The 27,442-nt window shown below is 51.9% G+C and overlaps 8 protein-coding genes across 8 annotated transcripts; 5 read left to right on the forward strand and 3 right to left on the reverse strand.

Moving 5' to 3' along the window:
- Positions 1-252: 252 nt before the first annotated feature.
- NEUTE1DRAFT_78891 (uncharacterized protein) lies at positions 253-1,898 on the forward strand (the record flags this gene model as incomplete). Its single annotated transcript, XM_009851092.1, has 3 exons — positions 253-635; positions 699-1,465; positions 1,522-1,898. 3 exons carry the CDS (start codon positions 372-374, stop codon positions 1,619-1,621), a joined length of 1,131 nt encoding a protein of 376 aa, XP_009849394.1.
- Positions 1,899-3,472: 1,574 nt separating this feature from the next.
- Positions 3,473-6,884, forward strand: NEUTE1DRAFT_78894 (uncharacterized protein; the record flags this gene model as incomplete). The annotated part of the gene is made up of 2 exons (XM_009851093.1): positions 3,473-5,058; positions 5,118-6,884. The coding sequence occupies 2 exons, from the start codon at positions 3,473-3,475 to the stop codon at positions 6,733-6,735; spliced, it is 3,204 nt and encodes a 1,067-aa protein (XP_009849395.1).
- Positions 6,885-7,361: 477 nt separating this feature from the next.
- Positions 7,362-8,385, reverse strand: NEUTE1DRAFT_78895 (uncharacterized protein; the record flags this gene model as incomplete). Its single annotated transcript, XM_009851094.1, has 3 exons — positions 7,362-7,625; positions 7,788-8,012; positions 8,088-8,385. 3 exons carry the CDS (start codon positions 8,383-8,385, stop codon positions 7,477-7,479), a joined length of 672 nt encoding a protein of 223 aa, XP_009849396.1.
- A 1,079-nt stretch (positions 8,386-9,464) lies between these two features.
- On the reverse strand, positions 9,465-11,489 carry NEUTE1DRAFT_78898 (uncharacterized protein; the record flags this gene model as incomplete). Its single annotated transcript, XM_009851095.1, has 4 exons — positions 9,465-9,568; positions 9,657-11,083; positions 11,173-11,246; positions 11,301-11,489. The coding sequence occupies 4 exons, from the start codon at positions 11,487-11,489 to the stop codon at positions 9,465-9,467; spliced, it is 1,794 nt and encodes a 597-aa protein (XP_009849397.1).
- Positions 11,490-13,103: 1,614 nt separating this feature from the next.
- On the reverse strand, positions 13,104-14,829 carry NEUTE1DRAFT_116399 (ferrochelatase mitochondrial precursor; the record flags this gene model as incomplete). Its single annotated transcript, XM_009851096.1, has 3 exons — positions 13,104-13,814; positions 13,875-14,457; positions 14,546-14,829. The coding sequence occupies 3 exons, from the start codon at positions 14,768-14,770 to the stop codon at positions 13,357-13,359; spliced, it is 1,266 nt and encodes a 421-aa protein (XP_009849398.1).
- A 475-nt stretch (positions 14,830-15,304) lies between these two features.
- Positions 15,305-17,655, forward strand: NEUTE1DRAFT_60225 (protein Ku70; the record flags this gene model as incomplete). Its single annotated transcript, XM_009851097.1, has 3 exons — positions 15,305-15,484; positions 15,542-16,144; positions 16,196-17,655. The coding sequence occupies 3 exons, from the start codon at positions 15,416-15,418 to the stop codon at positions 17,459-17,461; spliced, it is 1,938 nt and encodes a 645-aa protein (XP_009849399.1).
- Positions 17,656-18,359: 704 nt separating this feature from the next.
- Positions 18,360-22,025, forward strand: NEUTE1DRAFT_19452 (uncharacterized protein; the record flags this gene model as incomplete). The annotated part of the gene is made up of 4 exons (XM_009850399.2): positions 18,360-18,936; positions 19,097-19,387; positions 19,442-19,959; positions 20,013-22,025. 4 exons carry the CDS (start codon positions 18,360-18,362, stop codon positions 22,023-22,025), a joined length of 3,399 nt encoding a protein of 1,132 aa, XP_009848701.1.
- A 3,466-nt stretch (positions 22,026-25,491) lies between these two features.
- NEUTE1DRAFT_108671 (uncharacterized protein) lies at positions 25,492-26,880 on the forward strand (the record flags this gene model as incomplete). The annotated part of the gene is made up of 4 exons (XM_009851098.1): positions 25,492-25,552; positions 26,147-26,232; positions 26,276-26,297; positions 26,510-26,880. The coding sequence occupies 4 exons, from the start codon at positions 25,492-25,494 to the stop codon at positions 26,878-26,880; spliced, it is 540 nt and encodes a 179-aa protein (XP_009849400.1).
- Between the last annotated feature and the right edge of the window lie 562 nt (positions 26,881-27,442).

The following is a 27,442-nucleotide window of genomic DNA, read 5'->3' on the forward strand; positions in this document are numbered from 1 at the left end:
CTACACTTCAAACACGTCCTGGGATTTGATGGTGAATGGCCGTCTTTCCTGTCGCGTCGATCAACAATCAACCCTGCACCAACCCAACACCATTCCCCCACTGCACCCTGCAATAACATTTTGCGCCTACCGCCCCAAAACTGGAGTGCACCTGAAGGACCCACTAAATAATTTCGTCGTTTTGCCTGCTTGGTCCCCGGTCTCCAGTGCACTTTCTGCATTTTCATCATCCATTCACCATTATCTCTCTCCCGGCCATCTACATCCATTCTTCTCTTCCGTGCACGCGCATCACGTTAGACGGTCAATTGCCTTTACAGCCGCTTGTACTTTACCCTTTCAAATACCTACAGGCCACTCCGACCTTCATCATGAGCGATACCACCGCCAACACTGAGGCTGCGCCTGCCGTCGAGAATGTTCAGACCGAGGTCCAAACCGAGACTGTAGAGGCCCCCGTCGCTGAGGCTGCCCCCGCCGCCGAGGAGGCTCCCAAGACTGAGGATGCCAGCAAGGAGGAGGAGAAGAAGCCTGAGGCTACCAAGTCTATCGACCGCGCCGACTACAAGAACAACAGGAAATACGATCCTTCGACCCAGCCCGTCACTGACGATCCCGTCAAGATCCGCAACCAGGTACGCTCAGACTACAAAAAAATTGGCATGCTGCATGTCACCGTGTCTAACAAATAGTCTTAGGTCGAGTTCTACTTCAGCGACAGCAACCTCCCTACCGATAAGTTCATGTGGGAGACGACCGGAGGCGTGGAGAACAAGCCCGTTTCGCTCAAGACCATCTGCAGCTTCAAGCGCATGCAGATGTTCCAGCCCTACTCGGCCGTCGTCGCTGCGTTGAAGGAGAGCGCCTTCTTGGATGTGTCTGGCGAGGAGGGCCAGGAGACGGTCAAGCGCAAGAAGGCCTACACTTCGTCCTCTGATGCGCAAAAGGCCCGTCTGGCTGCCAGCGTTTACGTCAAGGGTTTCGGCGAAGAGACCGGATCCACTCAGTTCGACATCGAGGCTTTCTTCACCAAGTTTGGTCAGGTCAACCTGGTGAAGCTGAGGCGTAACGAGGAGAACAAATTCAAGGGCTCGGTCTTCGTTGAGTTTAAGACGGAAGACGAAGCCAACGCCTTTGTTGCCCTGAACCCCGCCCCCAAGTGGCAGGACCAAGAGCTCGTCATCAAGAAGAAGAAGGACTACCTGGACGAGAAGACCCAGCTCATTAAGGAGGGCAAGATGGAGCCCGGCACCAGCAAGAAAAAGATCTTCTTCGAGGGCAGCATCAAGGGTGCCGAACGTGGCCGCGGACGTGGCGGCCGCAGCGGTGGTGACAAGGGTGACTGGAAGTCGCGTCGTGATAACGACCAGAGAAACGGCTTCAAGGGTGGCCGTGGTCGTGGAAGGGGTGGCCGCGGTGGCCGTGGCGGCCGTGGTGGTCGCGATAACCGTGACCGCAACAACGAGTAAGTTACAGCCATCCGACAATTGGGTTTCGAACATTTACTAACGTGTGGTATAGTAACAACAACAAGCGTGCCCGTGAAGATGACGGAGACAAGAGTGCTGAGCCAGCGGCGAAGAAGGTCGACACTAAGACTGAGGCTGTCGAGCAGCAATAGAAGGCCGACATTGGTATGCTCCAAGTTCTGGGCCGGACGGACTGATGACTTGTTCCTGATGAATAATTGTCGAGGCTGTAAAACATTCGGACGGCGTTATATGGGTGGTGTTTGTTTTAAACTTAAAAGGGCAGGTATTTCGTACTACAACATCCGATATTGACCTTGATAGCGTGCTGTGGTTATTGCATGCAAATATATACGCAGTATAAAGGCGATGGTTCTAGAAGTAAGCATTGTATTACTTTTGCTAGACCAGTTGAGTGAATGGACTACTAGATATTTTATCATGTCAGACCTTCATGCTGTTGTTCCCTCAAGATTGGAAGTTGTGGTCTCTGATAGCCCAAAAATCGCCGACTGGATTATGTGTAGATACCAAGGTGACGCGGCCATAGTCAATGGTTTGGGTAGACAAGGAGACCGTCTCAGGCGCCTTGGGGAAACAGCCATTCGTTTACTGAACAGTCATTTTCTTTCATGCTGGGCCTTCCACGCTGAGCACGCCTATGATATCGTTCCAGACCGCAAGTCACCATTTACCAACTTGAGTCTTATGGTACTATGTATCGATGTCTGGGCGTTGTGTTGGCTGCAAGGACGGGATGAGCACATGATGTAGTGTAAGATGGAGTTCTAGTATAGTGCAGTTTGGGGGCTGGACGCAACGAATGAGATGCGATGCAGTATCTCGATCAAGGCACGAAACAGACACAGTGCTCGAGATCCTCTTCTGATGCTTGAAGGAACCTCCGTTCGACCAATGATATCGCCGAGAAAACCTCGCCATGGGCAATGATCATGATTACTAACACTATTATAGCGTGTGTAGAAACAATTGAGAGCGTTTACAACTTGCAACTAGGTCGAGGTTTAAAGCTGCACACGCACTACCTACGAATCGACAATTATTGTCACTCGACACGATAGGGGTCCAAGTCATTTTGGCCCTCAGACCAGAAACAGTCAGTTTCACAGAGTCCCAGCAGCCTTGTCTCTTTATTTCGTGTACTGCTACGAAGCGTAAGTTGACGACTGTTACATATGCCTGCGTACCCGAGCACATCAACTGGGTAAGGTACCTCAAGGAAACAGCACGTACCAGCCGACGTCCCGAGTCTTGGTTGGGGATTTGGGGGTTTAGTTCAAACTTCGCTTCCATTTTATTGATCATCAACCACTTCACCTCACGTCCAACGGTGAACAAGAGAACGGGAGATCCGCAACATCTCAGGGGCTTATCCAATAGCCTTTTTTTGCTTTTTTCTGAGTCGTCCGTCTGCGTGTTGAACGTCCCGCTTGCGCCGGCGTTCTCTAATCGCTTGTTCGGCCTCTTGTCCTCTTCTCACCCGGCCTTGTACTCTGACTCAAGAACCGTCTTGACCAACCTGGCCGCCCCCATCGCCATCACTGTTGTGACTTTTCTCTTCCCGAAATCCCTACCCCGGACTACCCCGGATCTCCCTTGCCTCTGTTGGGCTGTCTCGACCCACGCCCACGCTGTGAGGACTGTGGAGTTCTGTTGCCGACCTCGACGGAGCTTCGCCGAGGTTATCACTGTTGGTTGGGATACAACGCCCGTCGTCCGCGACTTTGATAATCGTTCAAGAGATCCTCCATTGCTTCAGTCGCACACGGTCTTCAGTCCAACACCGGACCTTTAAGAGCTGAGGCCCCGGTGACTCCCCGCCAATTCCCCGCAATCCAGCACCCTGGTACAGAACCCATCGGCCAGACGATATCAGGCGTCACAATTCCGTGTCGAGGCTTGCTTGCTGTCACAGTTGCAGTCCTTGCCAGAGCCACTATCACGGCTCGTACTTGGCAGTTCACCAAGGTACTCCCCGGCAGATGAACAGTTCGGATGTTCAAATGATGTCCTCTCAAGATGCGCCAGGCTCAGCCGGACTCGCCCCCGACAAAATCGCCTCTTCGTTACCTTCCAAGAAGAAGTCTAGGCGGGGCGCTGACCCTACCAACCAAAAGCGAAGATGTGTGAGCACGGCCTGCATCGCCTGTCGGAGGAGGAAGTCCAAGTGTGACGGCGCCCTTCCGAGCTGCGCGGCCTGTGCCAGTGTCTACGGCACCGAGTGCATCTATGACCCAAATTCAGATCACCGCCGCAAAGGCGTCTACCGGGAGAAGAACGATAGCATGAAAGCCCAGAACGCCACACTGCAGATTCTAATAGAGGCCATTTTGAATGCTTCCGAGGAAGATGTGCTCGACATTGTGAGGAGGATTCGCACCTGTGACGACCTTGACGAAGTAGCCGAGTCCATCCTCAGGGATGAGAAGAACGCAACAGCAACCAACTACAACGATGACAGCGATGATCCCACCCAAGCTGGCAGAGATGACGCTACCAGCCAGGCCGTTGAGGGTGAGAGGGACTTGGCCCGTAAGATGGGAGAGCTCCGAATCGAAAATGGTTCTGTTCGTTTTATTGGCGGTACCTCGCACCTCATATATCTCAGTGAACCGACAGATGCCTCTGAAGAACCGGAGCTGGAAACTCGCCTGTCGACCTGCGATGAGGATCCAATCACCACCTGGACAGAGGTGACCAAGAATCCTCAACTAATCATCCATCTCGTCAACATGTATTTCAACTGGCACTATCCTTACTTCACCACGCTGTCTAGAAGCTTGTTTTATCGGGATTTCATCAAGGGAAAGCCGGCTGGCCAACCACGCTCCACTGTTTACTGTTCGTCGCTGCTGGTCAATGCCATGCTCGCGCTTGGCTGTCACTTCACAAGTGTCGACGGTGCCTTTGCGGTACCTGGGGACAGCAGGACCAAGGGTGATCACTTCTTCGCCGAGGCCAAGAGACTGATTGTTCAGAACGACGAGTACGAAAAGCCAAGGCTCACTACCGTGCAAGCTCTGGCGCTTATGTCAGTGCGAGAAGCAGGCTGCGGACGGGAAGCGAAAGGCTGGGTATACAGCGGCATGAGCTTCAGAATGGCCCAAGACATTGGCCTGAATCTAGACATTGGATCGCTGGACGAAAAGGAGGTGGATGCCCGGAGAATCACCTTTTGGGGTTGCTTTGTGTTTGACAAGTGCTGGTCAAACTATCTCGGGCGGCTACCACAGCTTCCCAAAAACACTTATAACGTTCCGAAGTATGATGTGTTTCCAGACGAAGATGCTGAACTATGGTCTCCTTATACCGACGCAGGCTTCGACCAGTCTTGCAAGCAGCCATCTCGGACACGGGCTATAGGCTTACAGTTGTCGAAACTCTGCGAGATCAGTAGTGATCTTTTACTATTCTTCTACCACCCCAGTCATATTGGAAGATCGAGCGGCAAATCAGCTGAGCTCAAAAAGCTTAGCGAACTTCATCGGCGTCTGGAAGACTGGAGAACGGAGCTACCAAAGGAATTCGAACCCAAGGACGGCCAGTTACCCAATGTTATTCTAATGCAGTACGTTTTCTCACTCTCTACTTACCCAAGACTGGGCGGAGTTGCTCACCTTTTCACAGCATGTTTTATCATCTACAGTATATCCATCTATTCCGACCCTTTCTAAAGTACACAAAGGAAGCTTCGCCCCTGGAGAAGGTCCAGCCCCGAAGAATATGCACAACTAACGCCAATAGCATATCCAAACTTATGCGACTTTACAAAAAGCTGTATAACCTCCGGCAAATATGTAACATTGCCGTATACATGCTGCATTCTGCCTGCACAATACACATGCTTAACTTGCCCGAGAAAACTGCCAGACGGGATATAACCCACGGCGTTAGACAGTTGGAGGAGATGGCTGAAGACTGGCCTTGTGCGCGGAGAACATTAGGTATCATCAGCGTTCTAGCTCGGAAGTGGAATGTCGAACTACCCGAGGAGGCCGCCATCGTCTTGAAAAGGACAGACGAAAAGTACGGAATGTTTAGCACTTCCGAGGTCCCCTCACCCAACAGGACGGCCCCCTCTCTCGCTCCATCCTCGCCTGCACCTCCTTACTCCCCAGAAGCGCCTCTGCTTTTTTCTACAACAGCCGCCGCAGGACTAGAACAACAGCCGTACAGTCCAATGACACTATATAGCCACCCAACTCCTCCGCATCTTGCTCCTGAGAGTATATCCGATCCCGGAATGTCGCCTAATATGGTCACCTTCTCCGACCTGCCTGGTCCGTCCGCTCCCATTATCCCTCAGCAACAGCAGAACATGCAGGCTATATCTAGCTTAAGCCAAAACAATATGCTTCACCAACACCCCCACCACCTACAAAACCAACATCAACCTCAACAGCCACACCATAATCACATGACCTACCAGCAGCAACAACATAACCTGCTCACCCACCCAGTGAGCGCCTCATCCATGTCTATGAGCGACACTCTCGCCACCATTACGGCATGGGGTATACCAACCTCTTCACCCGGCAACAACAATAACAATAACATCGTATCCCAACATCCGCACCATCAAAAGCAACCACAACAGCAACAACAACCACAACCACAACGATATCCCACAGTTGGATCAATCGGCACAAACACCGTGAAGCCTCCAGCGGCTGCCACGCAGACCTTTACTCCAGCCCAGTTACACGCGAATAACTTGGCGACTGCAACGAGGTCGACAGCTTCCAACCACAACAGCAGCAAGAGCGTTGGCCGACACGTAAGTCCCAGCTCGATCTACGCCATTGATGGACAGGATTGGTACCTGAAGGATGGCGTTACCTGGCAACAAGGCTTTCAGGGGTGGGATCTGGAGGGTGGTGGAGCGGGAACAGCTACAAGCACTGGTGGTATTGGGGATGGGGGTGGACCTACTGATGGTGCTGGTGATAGCATGGCGAGGCTAGCTCCTCGAAGGAATATTGCCGGCGGCGGCGGCGGCGGTAGTACAGGACAACAACGGCAACAGCAACAGCAACAGCAGCAAGAGGCTAATATGTTCGCGTATCATCATGGGGCAGAGAGAAGGGGGGATGGTATAGAAACGACGGGCATGGGGATGACGACGGTAGCAGGTGGAGGAGGAGGGTTCGATCCAATAGGAGGATCTGGGCTGTTGGATGATTTGGTGGGTCTGGAGGGTTTGGGCAGTTTGGACGGCTTGGGACATCTCCCAGGTCTAGATTGAGTTTGGGGTTTTCTCATGTGACTTGAATCGAAGGACACGGAATTTGGAAAAGGGAATGGATGGGTAGAGGTGGAATTCGGACATACATATATATACCCATGGTTGAGAGAATAAATGCGATAGTGTCATTGTATACACGAATTTCTTCGAAAGAACTTCAGAAAGAAGCTTTATAGGTGCCATGGTGATTCACAGCTTGCATATATACTTAGCTCGACGGCAGGAAACCTTGAAATGAAGTTTGATTCAACTCCTGTCCACCGAAGTATGGCAGTTTAAAATTGTCCAAATTCCCCCAAACCCACCAAAAATTTTTACTTTCCTGTTGCTTAAAGACCACACATAACAAAACAGCGATCATAAGAAGAGAATAAGTAACTTACCGAGGCTATTCTAGTATTTCAGTTGCCCAAGTGCTTTTATAGTTGCGATGGCAGCTCTCTATAGCCATCACAGAAGTTATGATGTGGGCACCAATATGTATACCTTTAGAGATTAAATTACGTGATATGTAGGTATGGCCTTTTGAGCCAGTCGAAGCGTTGAAATGGAAGGCGCGCGGGATCGAGGCATGCCAAACATGTCTGATCTACGCTGGGGTCACTCTAGGCATTTGTTTTTTTTTACTTGAAAACACATCCATTTCAAATAACTATATAGGTAGGTACTGTGTTCCATATCTAGTCTACCAACTCAACGACCCTCAACCACACTTCTCCAATTCTTTTGTGTACACCCCTGCTATACACTCAATATTCCCATCTCCTCCAATACCTTCCTATACTCCCCGGCCTCCCTCTCCATCTCCTCCATCTCCCTCGCCGTCCTCGCCGCATCCTCGATACTAGGGAAACTTCCTCCCGGCTTTGGTCTCGCCTGCAGTTCCGCCACTCCCTCCTCCTCCTCCTCCTGTAAAAGCGCCTCCACCTCTTTGCTCTGGATGTCACCCCCTCTCCCGTTCAATTGTTGCCCTCCAAGAGCACGCTCTCGTTGCTGCCCAAAAGTACTGCTGTGCTGAAGATGATGATGATGATGAGGCCCACCACCGTTACCGTGCCCATGCCCGTGCCCATGATCTCTATCCCACAACGCCCCCCCAATATTCCCCTTCTCCTCCGCCATCCACTCATACAGCGCATCCGACGGCGTCTCGGTGTCCTTGGCGCTCACGTTGCGAATCCGCGGGATGACGTGCACGTGTACGTGGGAAACGGTTTGGCCGGCTTCGGGACCGTCTTGTACGGCGATGTTGAAGGAGCCGCCTGTTTCCAGCATCACTTTATCTTCGACTCCACCCTCATCCTCCTCCTCCTCCTCCTTCTCCCTCTGTTTTGGGTGGGTGGTGGTGGTACCAGGGTGGAAGTAATACCGTCCCAACATCCTCTGCACCACTTGCACGGTAGAAAACAAATCGGTGACTTCGGCGGGGGAGAGGTCGGTTAATCGCTTGTGCGGGACCAAAGGGCAGACGAGCACGTGGCCGGGGAGAAGAGGTTTGAGGTTCACCAGGGCGAAGGAGTGAGGGGTCCGGAGAAAGACTTGGTTGGTTACTTTGAAAGGACCGAAGTGGATTTCATTGTCGCTGCAGTGGGATGGTTGTGTTGATTCTGGGCGAATGCTCCCTTCCGAAGGGTCGGAAGAGGTGCTCATTGTCATTTTTCCAGTTGCTGTTGTTGGCGGTGCGACCTTGAAGGTAGGAGGGAAGGTTGAACCAAAGAGGGTGGTGGGAAGGATCGATGAACGGCCGGTGAGTGTCGTCGGCGTGGATCGTGGTAGAGTTTTGTTGTGCTTGGGGATGCGCGGGGCAGCGGAAAGGCTGATGAGTTGTCTATGTTGTCTTCTGAGGACAATGTTCGTCTTTCCACTTTTGATCAAACTAAGAAGGTCACTCTCTGTCTTTTTGAAAATGTGCCCCATGCGCAGCCCTGTGGATATGACTTCCAGGCGATCTGAGATTTGGTCATGAAGATGATGTCAGACGTTCCGGTAGTTGGGGAATGTTGTCAAAGCTTGGGTTTCACGACAGTCGGGTGTTGGACGACGACGTACGAGAGCTGGTGTTGCGGTGAGGTGAGACACGAACACAGCTCGGTATACACTAAGTGTCGCTGACAGCGGTGTCTTGACAGCCCGTAATATCGGTGGAGACTGCGGCGCATGGAAGCTTTGCAGCAGTGACGTTACAACGACAGGGCAGCTTAAGCGACCAATTCAATGAAAGACAAGGACTGAACGTGTCCATCGCGATTTCCACAATGTTCGCCAATTCACTTGCTCGGTCCTCAGATATTCTCGAGGTATTCGCATACACTCCTTTATTGTCGAGAATGGTATCTGTGTCGATCAAAAACAACATCTAGATTTTATGAGGGATGATTCCCAATTTAAGCTGGTCAACTCCAACGACTACTAATGCACTGGCCTTCGAGGTAGACACTATCACCAACTTATACACACATGTATCGGATCATTGATAAATGAGAGGAGTTTACATAGTACAATCCTTCAAGTGGTGTTTCCCGTCTTAACAGAAGATTCACCTTCATAGTCACAGCATCCAAGCGATATAAACAACAACAACAAAAGCCACCTTGATAGATACAGCATCCAAGCGATATAACCAACAGAAAAAACTACCTGGTGTTGAGGAATCTCTCCACACATACATGCAACTGAAATGACAAGGGGAGATTGCGAAAGGGCTACAAATAAGCATGGCATACTAGATCTTACAAGCCAGGTATAACCTCCTCATCCTCCAATAGATCCTGTCTCTGCCTAATTCGTGTCGATCCTGAACCCGCTGACGAAGGTCTAGGCTCATCATCCTCTGCTATGAATACTACAACAAACTGTCAGCGGGTGCCAAAACAAATCAAAGCCACGGCTGATGAGGGCTTTCCAAAGGGAACTGAACATACCATGAGGTCTAACAGTAAAAGACGCTACCAGCGCTACCGCAAAGATAGAACACAGCAACACAAAAAATGCCTGCGGATACGTCGACACGGTCGCTGCATACAGCCCATTGAAGATGATGGGGAAGAAGACACGTGCCAGGGCATGAAGCAGCCCAACAGCTCCCAGCAACTGTCCCACCCGCTCAGTAGGAACATGCTTGCTTATAGAGGCCTGAATTGATGCCGATCCGAGCCCCCCAAAGGCTGCAATGACAGCTGACAGGATGAACCACTCCTGGGTACGAGCAAAAATGTACCCGCCAATGCCGATAACATCGGAGATCAGGGCACTGCGCAGAACCCAGACGTCCAGTTCGTCGGCGCCGACATTCTTCTCGTCAACCAGCAAGTTGCCAGACTCCCTCCTTCGGCGAGCTGCAGGCCGAGTGCGGAAAATGTAATTGATGACGGGGAAAATGCCAATGAGAACGAAGATCCGGACCATCGAGACCAGAGACATGAACCGCGAAGCCTCGAGATTTCCCCAACCAAACACAAATTCTGTGTACAAAATCAAGATCGTGCCGGAGCTCATGGCAGCTCCAAGGATGGACATGTCGATGAGTGCCAGCGTGACAAGATTGCGACGCAGGCGCTTATGTTGAGGTCCCGATGGAAACAGGATCTTCAACGGAGCAAAAGGATTCGCCCTGTGCACAGAGCGCACGCCATGTCCGAAGTGCTTGCCAAATGGGATGAACTTGGACACCACGGCTGCCCAACGGGGAACTTCCCCGAGAGCCTCTTGCTCTCTGGCGTATTTCTCGCGTGCGAGGAGCTGCCGCCTCCGGGAGAGCGATTCGGGGGTGACGAAGTAGATGAACAGGATGAAGACGATGTGGCAACCAAGAGTAACGTAAAAGATGGACAAAAGGGATCCTGTCCACTTGACGAAATAGCCGGCTAGGAGAGGACCGAAGGCAAGGCCCGTGAACAGGCACGCGTGGAGGTAACCGATGGCAACGCCTCTCTTGGATGGGGGCGTACAATCGCTGGCATACGAGTGGATGAGGACGCTGCCGGCAGTGAAGGAACCGGCCAGGCCGTCGAAGAAGGCGCCGAGCAAAATCCAGCTGTAGTGAACGGTATCTGGGTACTTCCCAGCCAAGATGACCGTAATCTCGGAAATGACACCACCGACGGAACAGATGGCCACCATCGATGTGCGACCATATCGATCCGAGAGTGCTCCGAGCTTGGGTGCAGTGAAGGCGCTGATTATGCCCACCAAAACGCTCATGCACAATGTGAAGCTTGCGACTAGGCGCTGTACGTCGGGGATGTTGCATTGGGGGTTGTTGCCGCCGTGGATAACAGGTGTGAAGACGAAGCTGGGATCTGCTGCTGATCTATCGGCAAAGTATCGGTCACATATGAGAGTGATGATTCTGGATTTCATTAGTTTGGAAAACGAGAATTAGCCCATACCCACGGGCTGTGAGGCGGGCGACATGGTTCAACAGCGAGGGAATCCTACAGATTAATCTTGGGGACCAAAGAGCCTCCAAAGGCCAAGGTGAACATGGCATAAGGTGCCACCAGCCACCAGACCTGTGCCGTTGATTAGCAACTCATCAAAGCAATAGTCAAAAGCTTGGAACATACGGCTGGTTTTCTCCACCATGGTAGCCCTTCAAAGTCCTTCATTGCAGCCCAGCTGTCCTTGCGAGCATCATGGCCGCCGTCAGGACCCAACAGGCCCGTCGCCTCGGTGTCATTGTCCGTGAGCCCGTTTGTCTTGAGGGTATCGCGAAGACGTGTCGTTGTATCTGAGTCCATGCCTTGGAAATCCATCGTAGTGCCCCGAGTCAGCGTTGATGCGGGATCCGAATCCGGAAAGCCGCTGTGTGTAGCCATATTGGGCCCAGTCCGGGCGTTGATGTGTTGCCGCCTCGGGTCCCACCAGCGTTGCCTTTCAACGCCTGGTGTTCTTGCGTGCTTGAGCACAGTATCCGTCTCGAGCGTGATACTCAAGATCAGTCTGCAAGCCCAAGCTGTGTATTCAGCAAAGAGAGGATTGAAAGTGAGAGTGAAAAGTAAGAGGAGAGTTAAGAGTAAAAGAACTGTGTGTGACAACAAACGCTATTGCGCCATGGGCGGAATTACTTTTTAGTTGACAATGCTCGCACTAACAAGGAAAAAAAAGCACATGCGCGTAGGGTTTCTTATCTCGTCGCAAGCTACTGCCGGAGTAGAGATGATGGTTCGCTGGCGCGGCCCGATATATGTCCTGTACCAGATGCTGCTGCAACGCGTCTATTGGTGATGGATTGATTGATTGATTCCAACTGGCAGATCAATGAAGTATGCTTTATCCTATCAGAATATCGGAGCCCAGATATAATGCGAGCAAAGCTGGATGAGATTTTGTGGCTCTTGAACAAAGCCAGTACACGCCTCGTCTGATATCGATGTTTCGTCAGAGTGCAGCAACCGCTTACCCGGGAAGAACGATAACGGGAGGGAGGGATGGAAGAGGGGGGGAAAGTTATGGATGAAGGGGGAGCGGGATGCCCCTGGGACGGGGATGATGGGAAATGGAACTGAAAACCTAAGCCACTCAAGGAAGCAAAAGGTAGGGTGAAGAAGAAACCTCGCTTCCAGGTGTCAGTTCCATGTGGCCCGCGACTAGACATTTCAGAAATGCCGAAAAAAAAAGGTCCAGAGAAAAGCCCATAGGATCTGGGGAAAACGAACGCTTGTTTGTTCCGATATCGATTCTCAATAGTTCTGAACTGCTAGGCCTTACATAGGATACACGAAAGTACTTTATTGTCTAGCAATATCTACCCCCATGCTGCAGATAAACCCTCACTGTACTAAACCCTGTGGTTGGATGTCTTGGAAGGAGCTGTCACTGCAGCAGGTATTGATAAGTACCTGCCTACCTAGTCTACGTAATTTGCCCGATCCAGTCTACAATCGGTCGGTCGGCCGGGCACCTAGGGTTCCGAATTCCGAACCCTCCACGCAGAGATTATGTTGCTTTGGTTGCTGCTGTCTCACCCTAGATCTGCGTCCGCTTTCAGACACTTTTGTTTTCCCCTCGTTGACATTTGCCAAATCGTTGTACCCCATTAGTCGAGTCGCAAAACCGATGCAAATACAGTTTGCATCTTGCCCCTCACCTTCCGATAGTAAATAGACGGAATGCGAGCCCAAGCAACCCAATGGGCCACGCTTCAACTCATCTATGGATTGATGGTTTGTCCACTACCATCGAGACTCCGCGGGCGGCCAGTACACTATAAACAGTAGTCGATGACGCAGCCATTAAGACGTTGCCAGGGATCCCTACCATGCTTTGCATCTCTCCCCCACGACGAAATAACTTGCCTCGGCTCTGATTGATAAGCCACCACACCACCGTCACATAGCACCTCACCAAGGCACATTTGATCTCTAGATGGATACCGAACAACGCTCGACCACCTCGTTTGTAGTTCGCGGTCGCCATGCTAACCTTTGCTCTGCCGACCACTGTTCCAACTTGAGTAGAATCTTCACTTTGATGTATGCCTTCAGTTCATGGAAAAAGCCAGTTCTTTTGGAACCAAAATGCATGCATACACGCAGTCCATCCCTTTTTGAGACCCGCCCGTATTATAGATTTTGTTTGAAGTATTGTACACGATATTATGGGCTCCCCCAATCATTTGTTTCAGTGACCAGGGATGATCTCCTGGCCAGCAAAGAACTTCTTGGACGCCGCACACCTCTCGCTCTTGCAGCCGGGGCATCTCAGGCTGTTCTGGTGCGAGCAAGCAAGTCCGCTATCAAGATGCTCCTTGGCGAGATCGGCCAGGGCCTTGATGAAGACGGGGTTACCGTTCAGACTCTCCACGCGCTTGACCGTGTCGGGATGTCCAGACTCGCCAATGACCTCCTGGTCAAGCTCGTAAAGGGTTTCAATGTGATCAGACGTAAAGGCGATTGGGATCAACACGAGGTCCTTCTGGCCCTTGTGGATGTACTCCTCCACAGAGGTTTGCGTCTGGGGACCGAGCCACGGCTGGGGCCCGACTTGTGACTGGTAGCATAGCCTGTAAGGGTTGGAGAAGTTAAGACGCTGCATAACCGCCTGGACGGTGGCGCCAATCTCCTGGGGATAAGGGTCACCTAAAGTGGGTGTTATTAGTATCTCCCATTGCAAGGTCACTAGAGAGGAGATCGGCATACCTCTGTTGACAACAGACATGGGCAAGCTGTGAGCCGAGAACAGCAACACAACATCCTTCCTGCGCTCCTCGGGGTACTCGGCCAGCTTCTCCTCGATATTCCTCGCAAAGGCCTCGACAAGGCCAGGGTGAATAGGCCACCTGTCAATCACACTCCACCGAATGGTACCATCCTTACCATCCTCTGATGGCCCAGCCTTGCCCTCGAGTCTTTGCCTCCACTTCCATAGCTCGTTCAAACTGCTGCCCGTGGTCGAGCAGGAGTACTGGGGATACTGAGTGAAAGCGACGGCCCGGCCGCCCTTGCCATTTCCGAAGCCATCGGCCAGAAGCTTCTTGTACATCTCCTCGGTGAGAGGGTTGGCATAGCGGAAAGCGACATAGGGCTTGTGAGGCGCCGTCTCAGGCGAAATTTGGTCCAGAATCTTGCACATTTCCTCGCACTGGTACTCGGACCACTTGCGAATTGGGGAACCGCCGCCAATCGCACCATACTGCTTCTGAATCTTGGGAGTTCGGCGCTTCGAGATCAAAGGCCCCAAGTAGTTTTGTAGCCGACCCAGGGGGATGAGATCGGCATCAGCCTGCACGGGTTGGTCAACACAAACAGCCCCAATATGAAAATGGCGAGCTGCGCACAAGTATCGCCATCATCGTGATTCATGAACATACAAAGAGTCTGCTCAAAAAGTCTCCAACTTCATCCAAGGTAGATGGGCCGCCCATGTTGAGGAAGACCATTGCTGTGCCGACATTCTTCTGGGTGACGGGGTGAGTTGTCGGCGTGGCGAGCCACCTCATCTGCTGCTGAGCGCATCTGAACGACGGCCGGAAGCTCGAAGACCTCGCGGCCTTGCACAGCTGGGCCGTGGGCAGTCTAAGTGTCATGGAGGCCATGATGAGAAAACCGAAAGAAGGGGGTTTTGAACACAGCTCAGATCAAACTCGGTTTTCCAGGAAAAACATGTAAAAACTTGGTGGCCAAAGAGTGAAGAATATAGTGGTTTATATCAATCAGGGACAGAGAGTGACGCTGCGTGGGCGGGACGGGACGGTGGCTTCTTTCAGACGTGTTAAACTCGGCCGAACAGCCTGCGAAGCTGCGATCCTGTGGAGTGATGCCGGGACTGCTGCAGGGGTAGCTGTATCGGAAACCTCCCCAGTCTCCAATTGCTGACCATTTCTTGACTGCCGTCTGGCGATTTTCAGGGCCAGCAGACAGAAGAAGGGAACTGAAGCACGGGCCACGTAGGTGCCTGAAAGTGCAACTGGCTTTTGTCGGTTGAGACTGAGCTTCATCTAGTAGCCAATCACATCACACCACTCGACAGTCCTAGTGCTCCCAGGTCACATGCATTGGCGTTTAGGCAGTCGTCGTCGCGTCCCCATCGCGTTTCCTACATGAAGTCATCATCACCCTGTTGACAACTTGGAAATCCCAATCTCAGCGTTTACTCATCGCAAACCATCCGACTCCAACTTCTCACCCCGCCTTTCGTGTAACCAGAAGCAACCCGAATCAGGGCTTAAAGTCCGTTCAAAATGTCTTGGAGGAAGGATGAGGATGAGAGACTAGACGGCGACGAAGGCGATGAGGAGTTGGATGAAAATGTTAGCAATCACCAATCTACTCACGGTCATCAACAAGCTTGCTGACAACGAGGCCAGGACTACAAAACACAAAAGGATGCAGTACTATTTGCCATCGATGTGAGCAAATCGATGTTGAAACCACCGCAGACTACGGGGGATAAGAAAGCCGACAAGGACTCTGCCCTGACAGCAGCCCTAACCTGCGCCTACCAAATCATGCAGCAGCGAATTATCTCCCAGCCCAGAGATATGATGGGTGTCTTGCTTTTTGGAACCGAAAAGTCCAAATTCCGCGATGATTCGGGCAGTGGCACAGGATATCCTCACTGCTATCTGCTATCCGATCTCGATATACCCGGCGCCGAAGATGTCAAGAAGCTCAAGGCCTTGGTAGAGGATGGCGAGGATGAAGACGAAATCATGGTTCCATCCAAAGAGCCCGTGATCATGTCCAACATGCTCTTCTGCGCCAACCAGGTCTTCACCACAAACGCAGCCAACTTTGGGTCCCGACGTCTGTTCATTGTCACCGATAACGATGATCCCCATGCCGGTGATAAGCAGGCAAAATCATCTGCCGCTGTTCGAGCCAAGGATCTTTACGACCTCGGCGTTGTTATCGAACTTTTCCCCATCAGTCGGGAGGACAAGAAGTTCGACCTGTCCAAGTTTTACGACGTAAGGAAGCGTGCATGTCAAGTTACTGAACTCTACGCTGACGATGAATAGGATATTATCTATCGCGATCCGGCAGCTGAAGCTGGACAGTCAGAAGGTCCCAAGACTTCCAAGTCTGGCGACGGTTTGACGTTGCTCAACTCCTTGATCTCCAACATCAACTCGAAGCAAACCCCGAAGCGCTCATATTTCTCAAACTTGCCCTTTGAGCTTGCCCCAGGGCTCACTATCTCTATCAAAGGGTACATGCCACTCACCAGACAAACCCCCACCCGCTCATGCTACGTATACGAAGGAGAGGAGCAGGCTCAGGTTGTCCAATCGGAGACCGCGCAGGTTGATTTTGCTGCCCGAACCGTCGAGAAGTCGGAACTGAGGAAAGGCTACAAATTTGGCGGCGAGCATATATGCTTCAAACCCGAAGAGCTGGCGGAACTCAAACAGATGGGCAAGAAAACACTTCGAATCATTGGATTCAAAAAGCGGTCCAAGATCCCGTCCTGGGCTTCGGTCAAAAAGTCCATATTCATATTTCCCAGCGAGGAGCAATATGTCGGCTCCACTCGCGTGTTCTCTGCTTTGTGGCAGAAGCTGCTCAAAGATGACAAGGTGGGTATCGCCTGGTTCGTCGCAAGGGAGAATGCCCATCCCGTCATGGTAGCCATCTTTCCTTCCGGAAACCCGGACGACGAGGAGGCAAACACGCCGTACCTACCTGCAGGGCTTTGGCTCTATCCACTTCCGTTCGCAGATGATGTTCGAAGCGTGGACCACGTAACAGCGCCTCCAAGGCCCGCAGACGAACTTACAGACCAGATGAGGCAAGTCATCCAGAACTTGCAACTTCCCAAGGCTATGTATGACCCGCGCAGGTATCCCAATCCCTCACTGCAATGGCACTACAAAATTTTACAGGCCAAGGCACTCGACGAAGAAACCCCCGATGCTATTGACGATCTCACGTTGCCCAAGTACAGGCAAATTGACAAAAGGGTCGGCGGTTACCTTGCTGAATGGAAGGAAATGCTTGCAAAGAAAGCCAATGATCTTCAGAATACCAGAGCGTTCAAGCGTGAGTTCGAGGAAGATGACGAAAGGCCGGCAAAGCGCGCGAAACCAAGCAAAAAGGCTGCCAGTGGTGGTGGCGGACCGGCCAACAGCAACGCAGACCTGAAGAAAGCATTTGAACAGGGCACGCTTGGCAAGATGACGGTAGCTGAGCTGAAGGACATTATGGCAAGCAAGGGCATAAGCACGGCCGGTAGGAAGGCTGAGCTAGCTGAGAGACTTGAACAATGGGTTGAGGAGAACTTGTGATTGTGAGGTTTGCTTGTTAGCATGCGGTGTTGTTGGAGTCTTGCCATCTTGGGTTTGAGTGTTTACGCTAGGCGTTCTCACAGGACAGTGACGATAGTTGCTGGAAATAAACAGGCCATGTCGCCGATCTTGTACTGAATGTGCCGGATAGACAAGTCAAGTTCATAGTAGATCACAAGCCGACGTTTCAGTCCAATAGTGTCATTGTCAGAAAGGATGAAAGAACCTAAGTGTACCCGGTGCTTATTTCATACGCAACGCTTGGCAAAGGAACCGCTTTATACAATTCAAAGTCGATCTATCTAGCGTATACCTTGGTGTTCTGAATAGTCTACTATGTACTGAGCTAACCAACCCCGCTGGCACGTCCTATCTGCAGATGATTCCCAGATCTAGGTACCTCTTCTACAAGACCGCAACGGGCTTTACTTACTGCGTAGAGGTAGATAGCGGGAGGGGATCTACTTTGAATGAGAACAAGTGGAACCCTGATCCTGATGCGGCTTCAATCTTTAAATACAGTGGGGTGAGGCCCTGAAGTGCGGTCCATAGCGGGCCGCTGCTCGTGTTACACAGGCATTCCCAGTCGCAATTCTTACAGCGGTACCCACACGTCCGCCCAGAACGAAGCGAACCTCAACCGCCGCGACTCCACCATTTTCGAGCTGCCCGCGTTTCTGAAAGAACGACGCGCATAGCGAGCGGGCATCATCACGACAACCACCTCAATTTTTCATTCCGACCACCCTTCCCCGCGACGGCTGTCCGACTGCTGCGCCTCTTGTCGCCGATAATTACAAATACTACTTAGTGACTTTTGGCTTCATTTCGACCTGGTCTGGCTCAACCGTCCAAACACGAAACAGGATCTCACCACGGTGATTGAGAATCAAGCACGATGGAGGCGTTGCTAGGCGCTTCCAACTCCAACCCTTCGTGCGGGTCCATCCTCGAGCTTAGGGAGCAACTGCGCAGCGTCTTCAGTACCAAGGTCACGGAAAAGAGAGCCGAACACGTCTCAGTCACATTGGAGCTGCGCTCGACCAGCGTGTTTCATATTCCAGTCACCGAGCCTGAGAACGAGCAACTTGAGCAAGCCGCCTCGATCGATCCGTCGTTGGGGGGCGCGCAATCCAGCGTAGCGCCTGTATCAGGAGAAGGAGGCGCCAACGGCAATGTCAACGGAAACCAACCAACGCGGCAGATCAACGCGATTGATGCGCTGATCAACCAGCCCTCCGACGACCACGTCTTGCAGAAATCGGTTGCGAAGCATATCATCACGACGCTGGGTGAAATCGATGGCAGTAGCTGGGCGGTGCGCCAGGTCTCGCGCGGCGAACAGGGCTGGACATTTGGATACGTCTGCAAGGATTCATGGCAAGCTTGGAGTCGCCAGAATGCTAAGAATCCTGCCCGAGCCGTCATCGGCGAATGGAGCCAGAAGCCGGATAGTATGGATGCTGTTAATTTGAGTAAGTCTTGGTTATCGTTCATCAGTATAATCGGACTCTGGGCTAACAGGACATCAAGGCCGCCCTGCGTTTGACTGCAGAGGATCAGTAACGGTTGCGTTTTTGAAGGGCAGAAAAGTCACCGAAGTCAAATACGATCACACGCCTCTTCACAAAACAGTAGGACAGCTTATCGAACTTCTAGTGCCTCCGCCGGCTCCTCGTGAACCCAAGCATGCGTTGCAACGAAGGGAACCAAAGAAGCCAAAGGAACCAAAGCCCCCAAGGCCCCCAAAGCCCCCCAAACAGCCAAAGCCACCCAAGGATCCCAATGCGCCAAAACCACCCCGGAAGAAGCGGCCCGCAGGCGAAGGTGGCGCAGGAGACGGTACTCAACCCAAGAAGCGCCGCAAGAAGAAGGACGCGGCTGCTGTTGGTCCAGACGGGAGTATTCTTCCGCCAGAGATGCGAGGTGCGCTACCAGTCGGCGAGTCATCTGAACGACCTCTTTATAACAGCCATGCAGGCGGCGATACCCAAAACGGCTACAGCACTTATCCAGAAGGACTCGTCGGTCAAGCCCCAGCTGCGGCCGATGAGGGCGTTCATGTTCATTCCATTCTCAACATTCCTCCTGCCGAGGCAGCTAGGCGTCGCACGGTGGCCATCGACCTACTCGAATCAGGCGGCATTGACCCCAAGACTCTTTCCCCCGAACAGTTCAACATCTTTGCCAACCAAGCCCCTGAACTTCAACAGGAGTCCTTGGACATGCTCAAGAAGTACGGTGCCGAGCGACTCCGCATCGTACACCCCGATAAGGAACAGGGAGATGGTGCACAAGCTGCTCCTGCTACGCAGGCGGCCACAGCACCATCAACAGCGCCGATCAATCTCTCAAAGAAGAAGTCTAAGAAGAAGAAGTCCGGAGTAGTGGACAGTGAGGAGGGCGTTGCCGCGTCGGGTGGTAAGAAGAAGAAAAAGAAGAACAAGGAGAAATTGACAAGAGGCAAATGCGATCCTTGTCGCGATCGTAAAATACCGGTTCGTTTGGCTTACATCCCCTTATGCTTGATTTGCATCTGACCAGCGTACAGTGCACAAAGGAGAAACCATCTTGCTCGCAATGCACGACGTCGGGGTTGCAATGCCATTATGCTCTCGAGAGGAAAGTGAAAGACATTTCTCCAGAGTCAGAGGCAGAACCAGAGGCCCAGTCCGAGCCTGTAGTTGTCGAAGCCGATGAAGAGCCGGAAGGCTTAGGGTCGCCGGGTTTTCATAATGAGCCGGCTCACCATGAACCTGCTAGCCATGAACCCTTTAACCAAGAACAAGACAATGATTCAATCGATAATAATATGCCACACGGACTACCAACGTCTGGGTTGGTCTCACCTCAACCGGAATCATCAACAACATATCATCAGCCTTCCGACCTCTACCAGCAGTTCAACTCGTCGGTGGACGCTTCGGCTACTCCTGAAGTGGCCCATACCGGCGTCACACCTGCAGCAATGGACTATATGCATTCCTCGGTTACTGACAACTCTTTACACAACTTCTCATACACCCAACCTCAGTCTGAGCCCGAGCCGGCGCCGGCACCGGTACCGGAGCCAGAACCCATACCTGAGCCTGTACCTGTTGTTGAGCAACCTCCCCCTGTCCAGCACACATCTAACTACGCTCAGCAGTCCAGCTCAACACAGGCGGGCGGTAGGACAAGACGGAGTCTGCCTTCAGGGCCATCGTTGCAAAGCGGTGCCATGAACGGTCACACCACCCATGCTCCAACGGAAAGCTGGACTCCTGTGCCGGTACCTACTATCCCGGCCGCCTACCAGAACAAGCCCTCTCCCAGGGCTTCAAGAGCAAGGAAGCCAGCACCAGCCGCGCCTCAGACGTCGATGCAAAATACGACGCAGCACAGAACCCAGAATACTGTGCAACAACCGGTGTCACAAGCGTTTGATGACCTGCGGCAAGCCTCAAGCTGGTCATCGGTCCCTCAACCTACTATTCCTGTCCAAAAGACAAGTCAACAACAGGCGCGCACCTCACCCTATCAAGCAGCAGCTCAGACCGTCCGTACTTCGTCTCGGCAGGGCAACCGAAGCCAGAACCATACACCGGTACAGCAGCAAACCAGTGCGCCAGGACGGCATAGCCAGCTGCAAGCTTCCCAATCCCATACGGACAACTCTAATTACCAATCCAATACAGGCGTAGCAGCCTCCACTTCGGTTGGTAATTACGATAGCTATTCGCAGTATCCTACGTCCAGTAGCAGGACAGAAGCCACGAATACTCGTATGAACTATGAACCCTATACTAATCCGTCATCTACTACGTCCAACTCCTATTCGTCCTACGACACTTATAACACGCGGTCAAGTACCAAAACGCCAGTAGCAAGCTTATCAGCAGCGCAGCCCACGGCTTCCTCATACAACACCAACACAGCTACGGCGGCGCCAAGCACGTCACAATGGGGGTCGAGTACGTCTGTCCCTCAGACGCGAAGCAGTGCTCGCTCGACTTATGATACAAATCCAACCACGTCGGCCTCCAACCAATATAACATGACCCCTTCGAATCCCCCACAATCCAGCTCCCTTCAGGGCTTCAACGTCAGGCCGCACTCCATGGCCCAGACCAGGTCCTCTACCGCCGCCTATGCCCAGCAGCAACAGCAACATCACCAGCAGCAATCACAGGCACAGCAGCAGCAGCGACAGCAGGTCCAACAGCAGCCAAGCTACAACAGCTACACAAGCCAGTCACACACCACGAACACGCAGCAACAGCAGCATCAACAGCAGCAGCAGACGCAAAACTGGGGTTACGGCAGTTTCGGATCGACCACTAATGCCTCGTCGACCGGTTACGGCTCCACCGGAGCCAGCAGCAACGCCAACAACAGCTACTCGACGGGGACCTCGGCAAGCTCGCACGCCCATAATGCGGCGCCGGCTGCGACCAATGCTGCGGCGTACAGCCACCAGCAGCCTCATCATAGGTCGATGAACCTGTCAAGTAATACGTACAGCAGCCACATTGGGAACGAGGATCAGGTGCTTTATGATTTGCTTAGACACCCTGGTGCTTAGTTGGATGACCCAGGAGAGAGAGCGAACATGTAGTAAGATCGATTGAAGAGTTGAAGTGGAGTTGAAGTGGACAAAATGGTTGGAATTAGGGGAGCATGGGCAGTCGATTGCCTTGCCATGCGTTGAGATCGTTGCGTGTACGTAATGAGCCACGTCTGCGATACCAAGGCAGAATAGGGGAAGACATGAGAAGCGGGGCTATTGATGAGTTATAGTCATCCTTTTTTTTTTTTTTTTTGCCTTCGGAAGTTGAGAATTAGCTGAGACAATTGTGCACGGAACGAAGTCACGCACTGGGGCAGATATATGTTTGGTAGGGTAGCTGGGACGAACAAAATGTATGTCTTTTCTGACCATATTTTGATTGTCTGCTGTTCGGCCGGTTACCGTATTTCTTTCTAGGCGATAGATATATGGAGCTTTTCTCATATGGATAGGATAGGGAGGATGAGTATGTGAAGAGCAGGTTGTAGGCAGCGCTTTTCTTGTTGCTTTCGCTCTGGGGGTTTATGGCTTGCTTACATCATTGTGAGAACTGGAAGGGGGAATGGATGCTCCCCTCTATTTTCAGGATCTTGTTGACGTTTGATGTAGCCGAATCCCTTCCTTTCTATGGGCAGTCATGAACTCATGCAAGTCTGTTCTCGTCTCATCCGCCTGAATTCTGACTATGTGTCAATCTGTCCTCACTGCTCACTGAATGTGTAGACAGATAAAAACAGACACCTTTGCACTTACACTCGAGGAATTCCCATCAACGAACCAAGCGTGTGTGTGCATTGCCTAAGGGTTTCTTTCCTACATACATACACTTCCAGTTTGGATTCCCGCAGTCATGTACTGTATAGTCAAAAGCAAATTCCGGTCTGAAGGCTCTGATGAAGTTGACCTACCGTAACCAGAAAAGAGAAAGAAAAAAATTCTGAAGCGCAGGCAGCTCAGCTCAGCTCAGCTCGCTTCATCGGCTTCATCACTCTCCATCCGGTGGCACCAACTAGTTGAATCGGCACAACGCAAGTAAGCAGCAACTACTTTAGTTCACATGAACTATTGATTTTACTAATGAGTCCTGTTCTCTCGGTCTCCCTCTGCCAGCGCTGAGTGGAGACAAGCGTTGGTTCAGGTGGGTTGAATCAATATAGCTGTGAGGGGGTGTCAAGTTGATTGGGTTGGACAGACAATACTGGGGCGGTTTGGATGCTGGTCTCGATTTGCTGTGGTTATATCAAAAGTTGTCGGTTGGAATAGCAAGCAGAGGCTGTCAAGGTTGTCCTTCCAGCGTGGTTTACAAGCAAGCTTGCTGGCCTGTTTTTCCATTACAGATTCTGCTGTTGGTCTTTCTGGGAGCTCCCAGTTAGCTAGGAGTTCAATCGGTCGGCCGGTCGGGAAAGCGGCCGCCCTGATATGGAACAATTCCATGCACAAATGGCGAGATCGGCATCCAGGATTCGTTTGGGTCCCGCTGCCTTCTAATTTTTCTTTGGAGTGTACAATAACTACATACGTACCTTTTACAACCACTGAGACTTCACTTTTGTGCAATGAATACTTTGTAAAGTACGTATGTGCTGTCCTCACATTCAATTAATCACATCACAACATCGGAGAATCACACACGTGGCTTGGATGTTACCTACCCATCTGCACTACTACAGCTCGAGTCCAGTCGGGCTGAGGTATGTACCCCGGAGGATGTAACGGCGGTTTAGGCAAGGGGACAAAAAGGGAGATGTGTGATGAGGAGATGTCGGTGGAGGGAAGTAGGTGGTGGTGGAATAGCCCGTGAGGATAGGGTAGCAATACAAGCAGACTTTTGTTTTACCCGAACCTATGATCTAAGTTTCGCGGATCTGTAAAAGGTTAAGAGTTTATGATGTCCAGGTAGGTGCCTCTATGCTTCAGGGTGAATGTAGTGTTTGATTCCCGATTCTCGCTGGCTTCAGGCAGAATTCGGTTCATATGTAGACTTCCAGGTTTGGTGAACCAAATACACCACGACCGTCGCTGCCGGCAGATGGAGCTCCCAAATTGATGAGGTTTTCTTATTGTTTCCTTTGTTTAGCTGTCCCGGGCTGTCAATTTCGGGATTTAACGAACCATCAAATCGACACCTGTCGTTGTCGGAATTGATCATCATGCGTTCTCAATGTAAGGAGGCAAGTCATGTGGAACATGGCTTCCTGTTTGTGTAGCCAACAAGCCGACAAGTCAGCTAACTGGGTGGGTTTCTGGGGGGGAAGAACGAAAACGGAAATAAAAAGGACGAAACGATGAAGAGACCGAATGATTCTAAATAGATACACAATGACATGCTGTGAAAAGTCGTCGCGAAAATCAGAGCCAACAAAGTGTTCACCATGTACTTGTGTACTTCAGACTCCGCCGTCAGACTGAATTAGAAGCAGTCGACGTCGTACTGGACAAGAGAACGCGCAAAGTCCACCCAAACAGGACAGTAGTGTAGTGTACGGGGGCCCGCTGCCCATCGGCCTTGTCCCCCAGATTAAGCCTGGTCCCACCGGAAGAGGCTGAAATTAGCGCTGCCGCAAATCGTCGGGAATGGTTACAATGGCGCCGCCGTACCCGTACGAGCCGTACCAGCAGCATCTCAGAGAAACGCCAAGCTAAAGGGACCACCACCACCGCAACCACCGTGACTCGCTGTGATCCATGCGAATCGAACCTCTTCCGAATACCGAAAGAGCCGCCGAGATGGTATCCACTGTTGTCGTAGTCCCCGTGGGCCTCGCTTGACGTGAAATGAGAAGGACGGCACGGCCACCTCAGCACTCGACGGGAGTGCATATCCGGAAGACAAGATGAGACGTACCTTTTGAGCCCACCAACGGAACTCCACACGCTCAAGCAAAAACCCCAAGTCCCAACTCCTTCTCTTCCGGCCGCTGCATTAACCTCACTACAACCCGATATAGAGCTTTTCACCCAAAAAGCCGGCTACTGGGCGCGCTGCGTTTACTGGTTCAATCAGCATCTCGTTGCAGTTCCTTTTCGTAAAGTTAGGAAGAAGCATCAAAAAAGGAGTGACTTTGTAACTTGGCGCCAAGAGCAACGGCTTGGCTACAAAGGTGTGGAGGGTACGTCTCATCTTGTCTTCCGGATACTCGATTCCCACTCGACACCTACGAGGGACATGGGGGCAATGAGGCTTTGCGCCGAGCGCGCTTGCTCTCTTGGAACTCTTGGGGGAGATCGCCAGATATGAGCGGTGGCCTCCAAATACACTACATAAATACATGTAGCGAAAGACTGCGCCAGGGAAGGGACCCTGATTCCCCGAAAAGTGAAACCAAGCCTTCACTTCATCTTCCATGTTCCCAGAACGTTGGGTCGCTCTTTCTGTGAAACCTCTTCCTGGCCTTTTCCTTTTTTTATTTTTCTTTCGGGGTCTTGTGCAATGCAATTTCCTCCTCCCTTCACCCTTGTTCCTTTTTAGGGCAGTCTCACCATGGCTGTGGTCCGGCTGCTTGGCGCAAGTTGGCGGTCCTGGCGTAGGCTCAGCAGCACCTGTAAGCGTGAAGGTATCCTCTTGGGGATATGCACTGCGAGCCAATGCCTAACTCGATTGGGGGAAGAGAAGCGTGGGTTACTGTGTATAATTGCCCTAGCTGCAGGCTGCAGCGTCTACACTCTGCAGCCCTTACTGTAGTCTTCAGGCGGACTTATCCGTGATGTCTGTCTTGCTCTGACCGCTCTGGATGCAGTTTTCGAGTTCCCAAGCCTTAGGTCCCTTGTGTTGATCGTCAGAGCCTGGAACCTCTTACAGACGACAATGCTTATAGTGTAGAGATGCGAACTGTCGGTAGAAAAAGAGGTCGAATGGCGGTCCAGGGGCTGGAAGTGACGTGATTGATGTTTTCCCGTGATAGTCGAAAAGGAAGGAACCAATCAACCCGACCACACTCTATGCACCCACCCGCAAGACAAGCACATGATGTGTCAAAACGTAAAATAACAAGAACAGGAGAGAGCTGTGAATGCTGTGGAGGTTGTTGACCAAACATCTTCAGCCAGACATCCGCGCGAATAGCAGTAGACGCAGTGTAGTAGAACGGAAAACCAATCCTCGGTGTTTTTAGTTAACAATGTTTGTTAAATGAAAGCCAGCGTGGACCTTGACAAGCCGGCTTCAACCCTCGGTTGGGATGGTCCCATCTTGGTGACGTATCTGTCGGCATCAGCCGCTCGGGTATGTGGATAGAGCTCTGGATATATATCTGCCCGTTAATAAGTTATGTGGGTGTGTGTGGAAAGGTAAGCGACCCCTTTCATCCAAATTGGGGAGTCGTCAGCCTCCATCCACCTTTTCGCTCGTAGCAAGCAGTGAAGCCCTTGGATCTTAACAGGGCAGACTCTATGGTCTTCCTGCCCCTGGCATCCATATCGAGTTATCTCTGCAATTTTCCACCTTTGCCGTTAGCCGTGGTCATCGGAGTCGCCCTATGCTTTTGAATTCGGGGTACCAGTGGGTGGCTTTCACCATGGCAGGCCCCACCGAACGACTGAAGATCACAACGTTCAATTTTCAAGCGACTCCCAGACGGGAGTTCTGGCCAAGGCGGTCCGGCTGTCTGCCAATGTGGTGTACCTATGCTATGTTTTGTGTGCCAATGGCTCCGCCGCCTCCACGATTCTGCGCCTCAACACGCCATTTCGCTTGGTCCAAGTTCGGATCTACGTTGTGTGGTTTGTGGGGCTTGTTACGAACTCCATCTCTCTTTTCGACAACCCGTTTATGCCCGCAGACCGTATACCAGGTGAGCCCAGGGCAGCCCAGGGCGTGTCTTGTGAGACACAAACGGACGGGAAACAGACTGGAAGATGCTGGCATATCTGAGTCTCGGAGTTATCTCAGAAATACCTATGGACCTCATGCCGTGTCATCTGCCGACCGGGCCGCCTCGTGTGCCTTGTTGCCCTCTCTGGGGATGAAAGCTGAAAAAGTGGAGGTGTCCATAGAAGTAGTGGTGGAATTCGCATCGTATCGAAGACTGGAGAAAGTGCGAGCAATCAGGGCATCGACTGTTTGTCTCTTTGTGAGGTAGTGTACACGACGGGAATATTCGCCATGGCCGCTGTTCGTTCAGCAGTGTCCAAGCGGCCAGGAACACAAACTTAGAACTCGTATCCCTGATCGACTTGGCCGTCGTGGAGTGCCTGACAATCCTGACCTGAAATTGCATCTCACAGGTAGGTTCGATAGGACATCGGATGCTGCAGCGCACGGTGAGTGGGACCTGGATCTGATGCCGGTAGGTGGAAACAGGTTCAGTTCCATAACAGGAATCTGATCTCTCAAGTTAGAAACTTGCACCTGAGCCACTGCACCGTTCCTGCTTTTTTGCAGACCGAAGAAGCAAAGTGGGAAAGAGCAACGGCCGCCGGAGATCGCTGGGTGC

Source organism: Neurospora tetrasperma (assembly GCF_000213175.1).
Source record: "Neurospora tetrasperma FGSC 2508 unplaced genomic scaffold NEUTE1scaffold_2, whole genome shotgun sequence".
Lineage (NCBI taxonomy): Eukaryota > Fungi > Ascomycota > Sordariomycetes > Sordariales > Sordariaceae > Neurospora > Neurospora tetrasperma.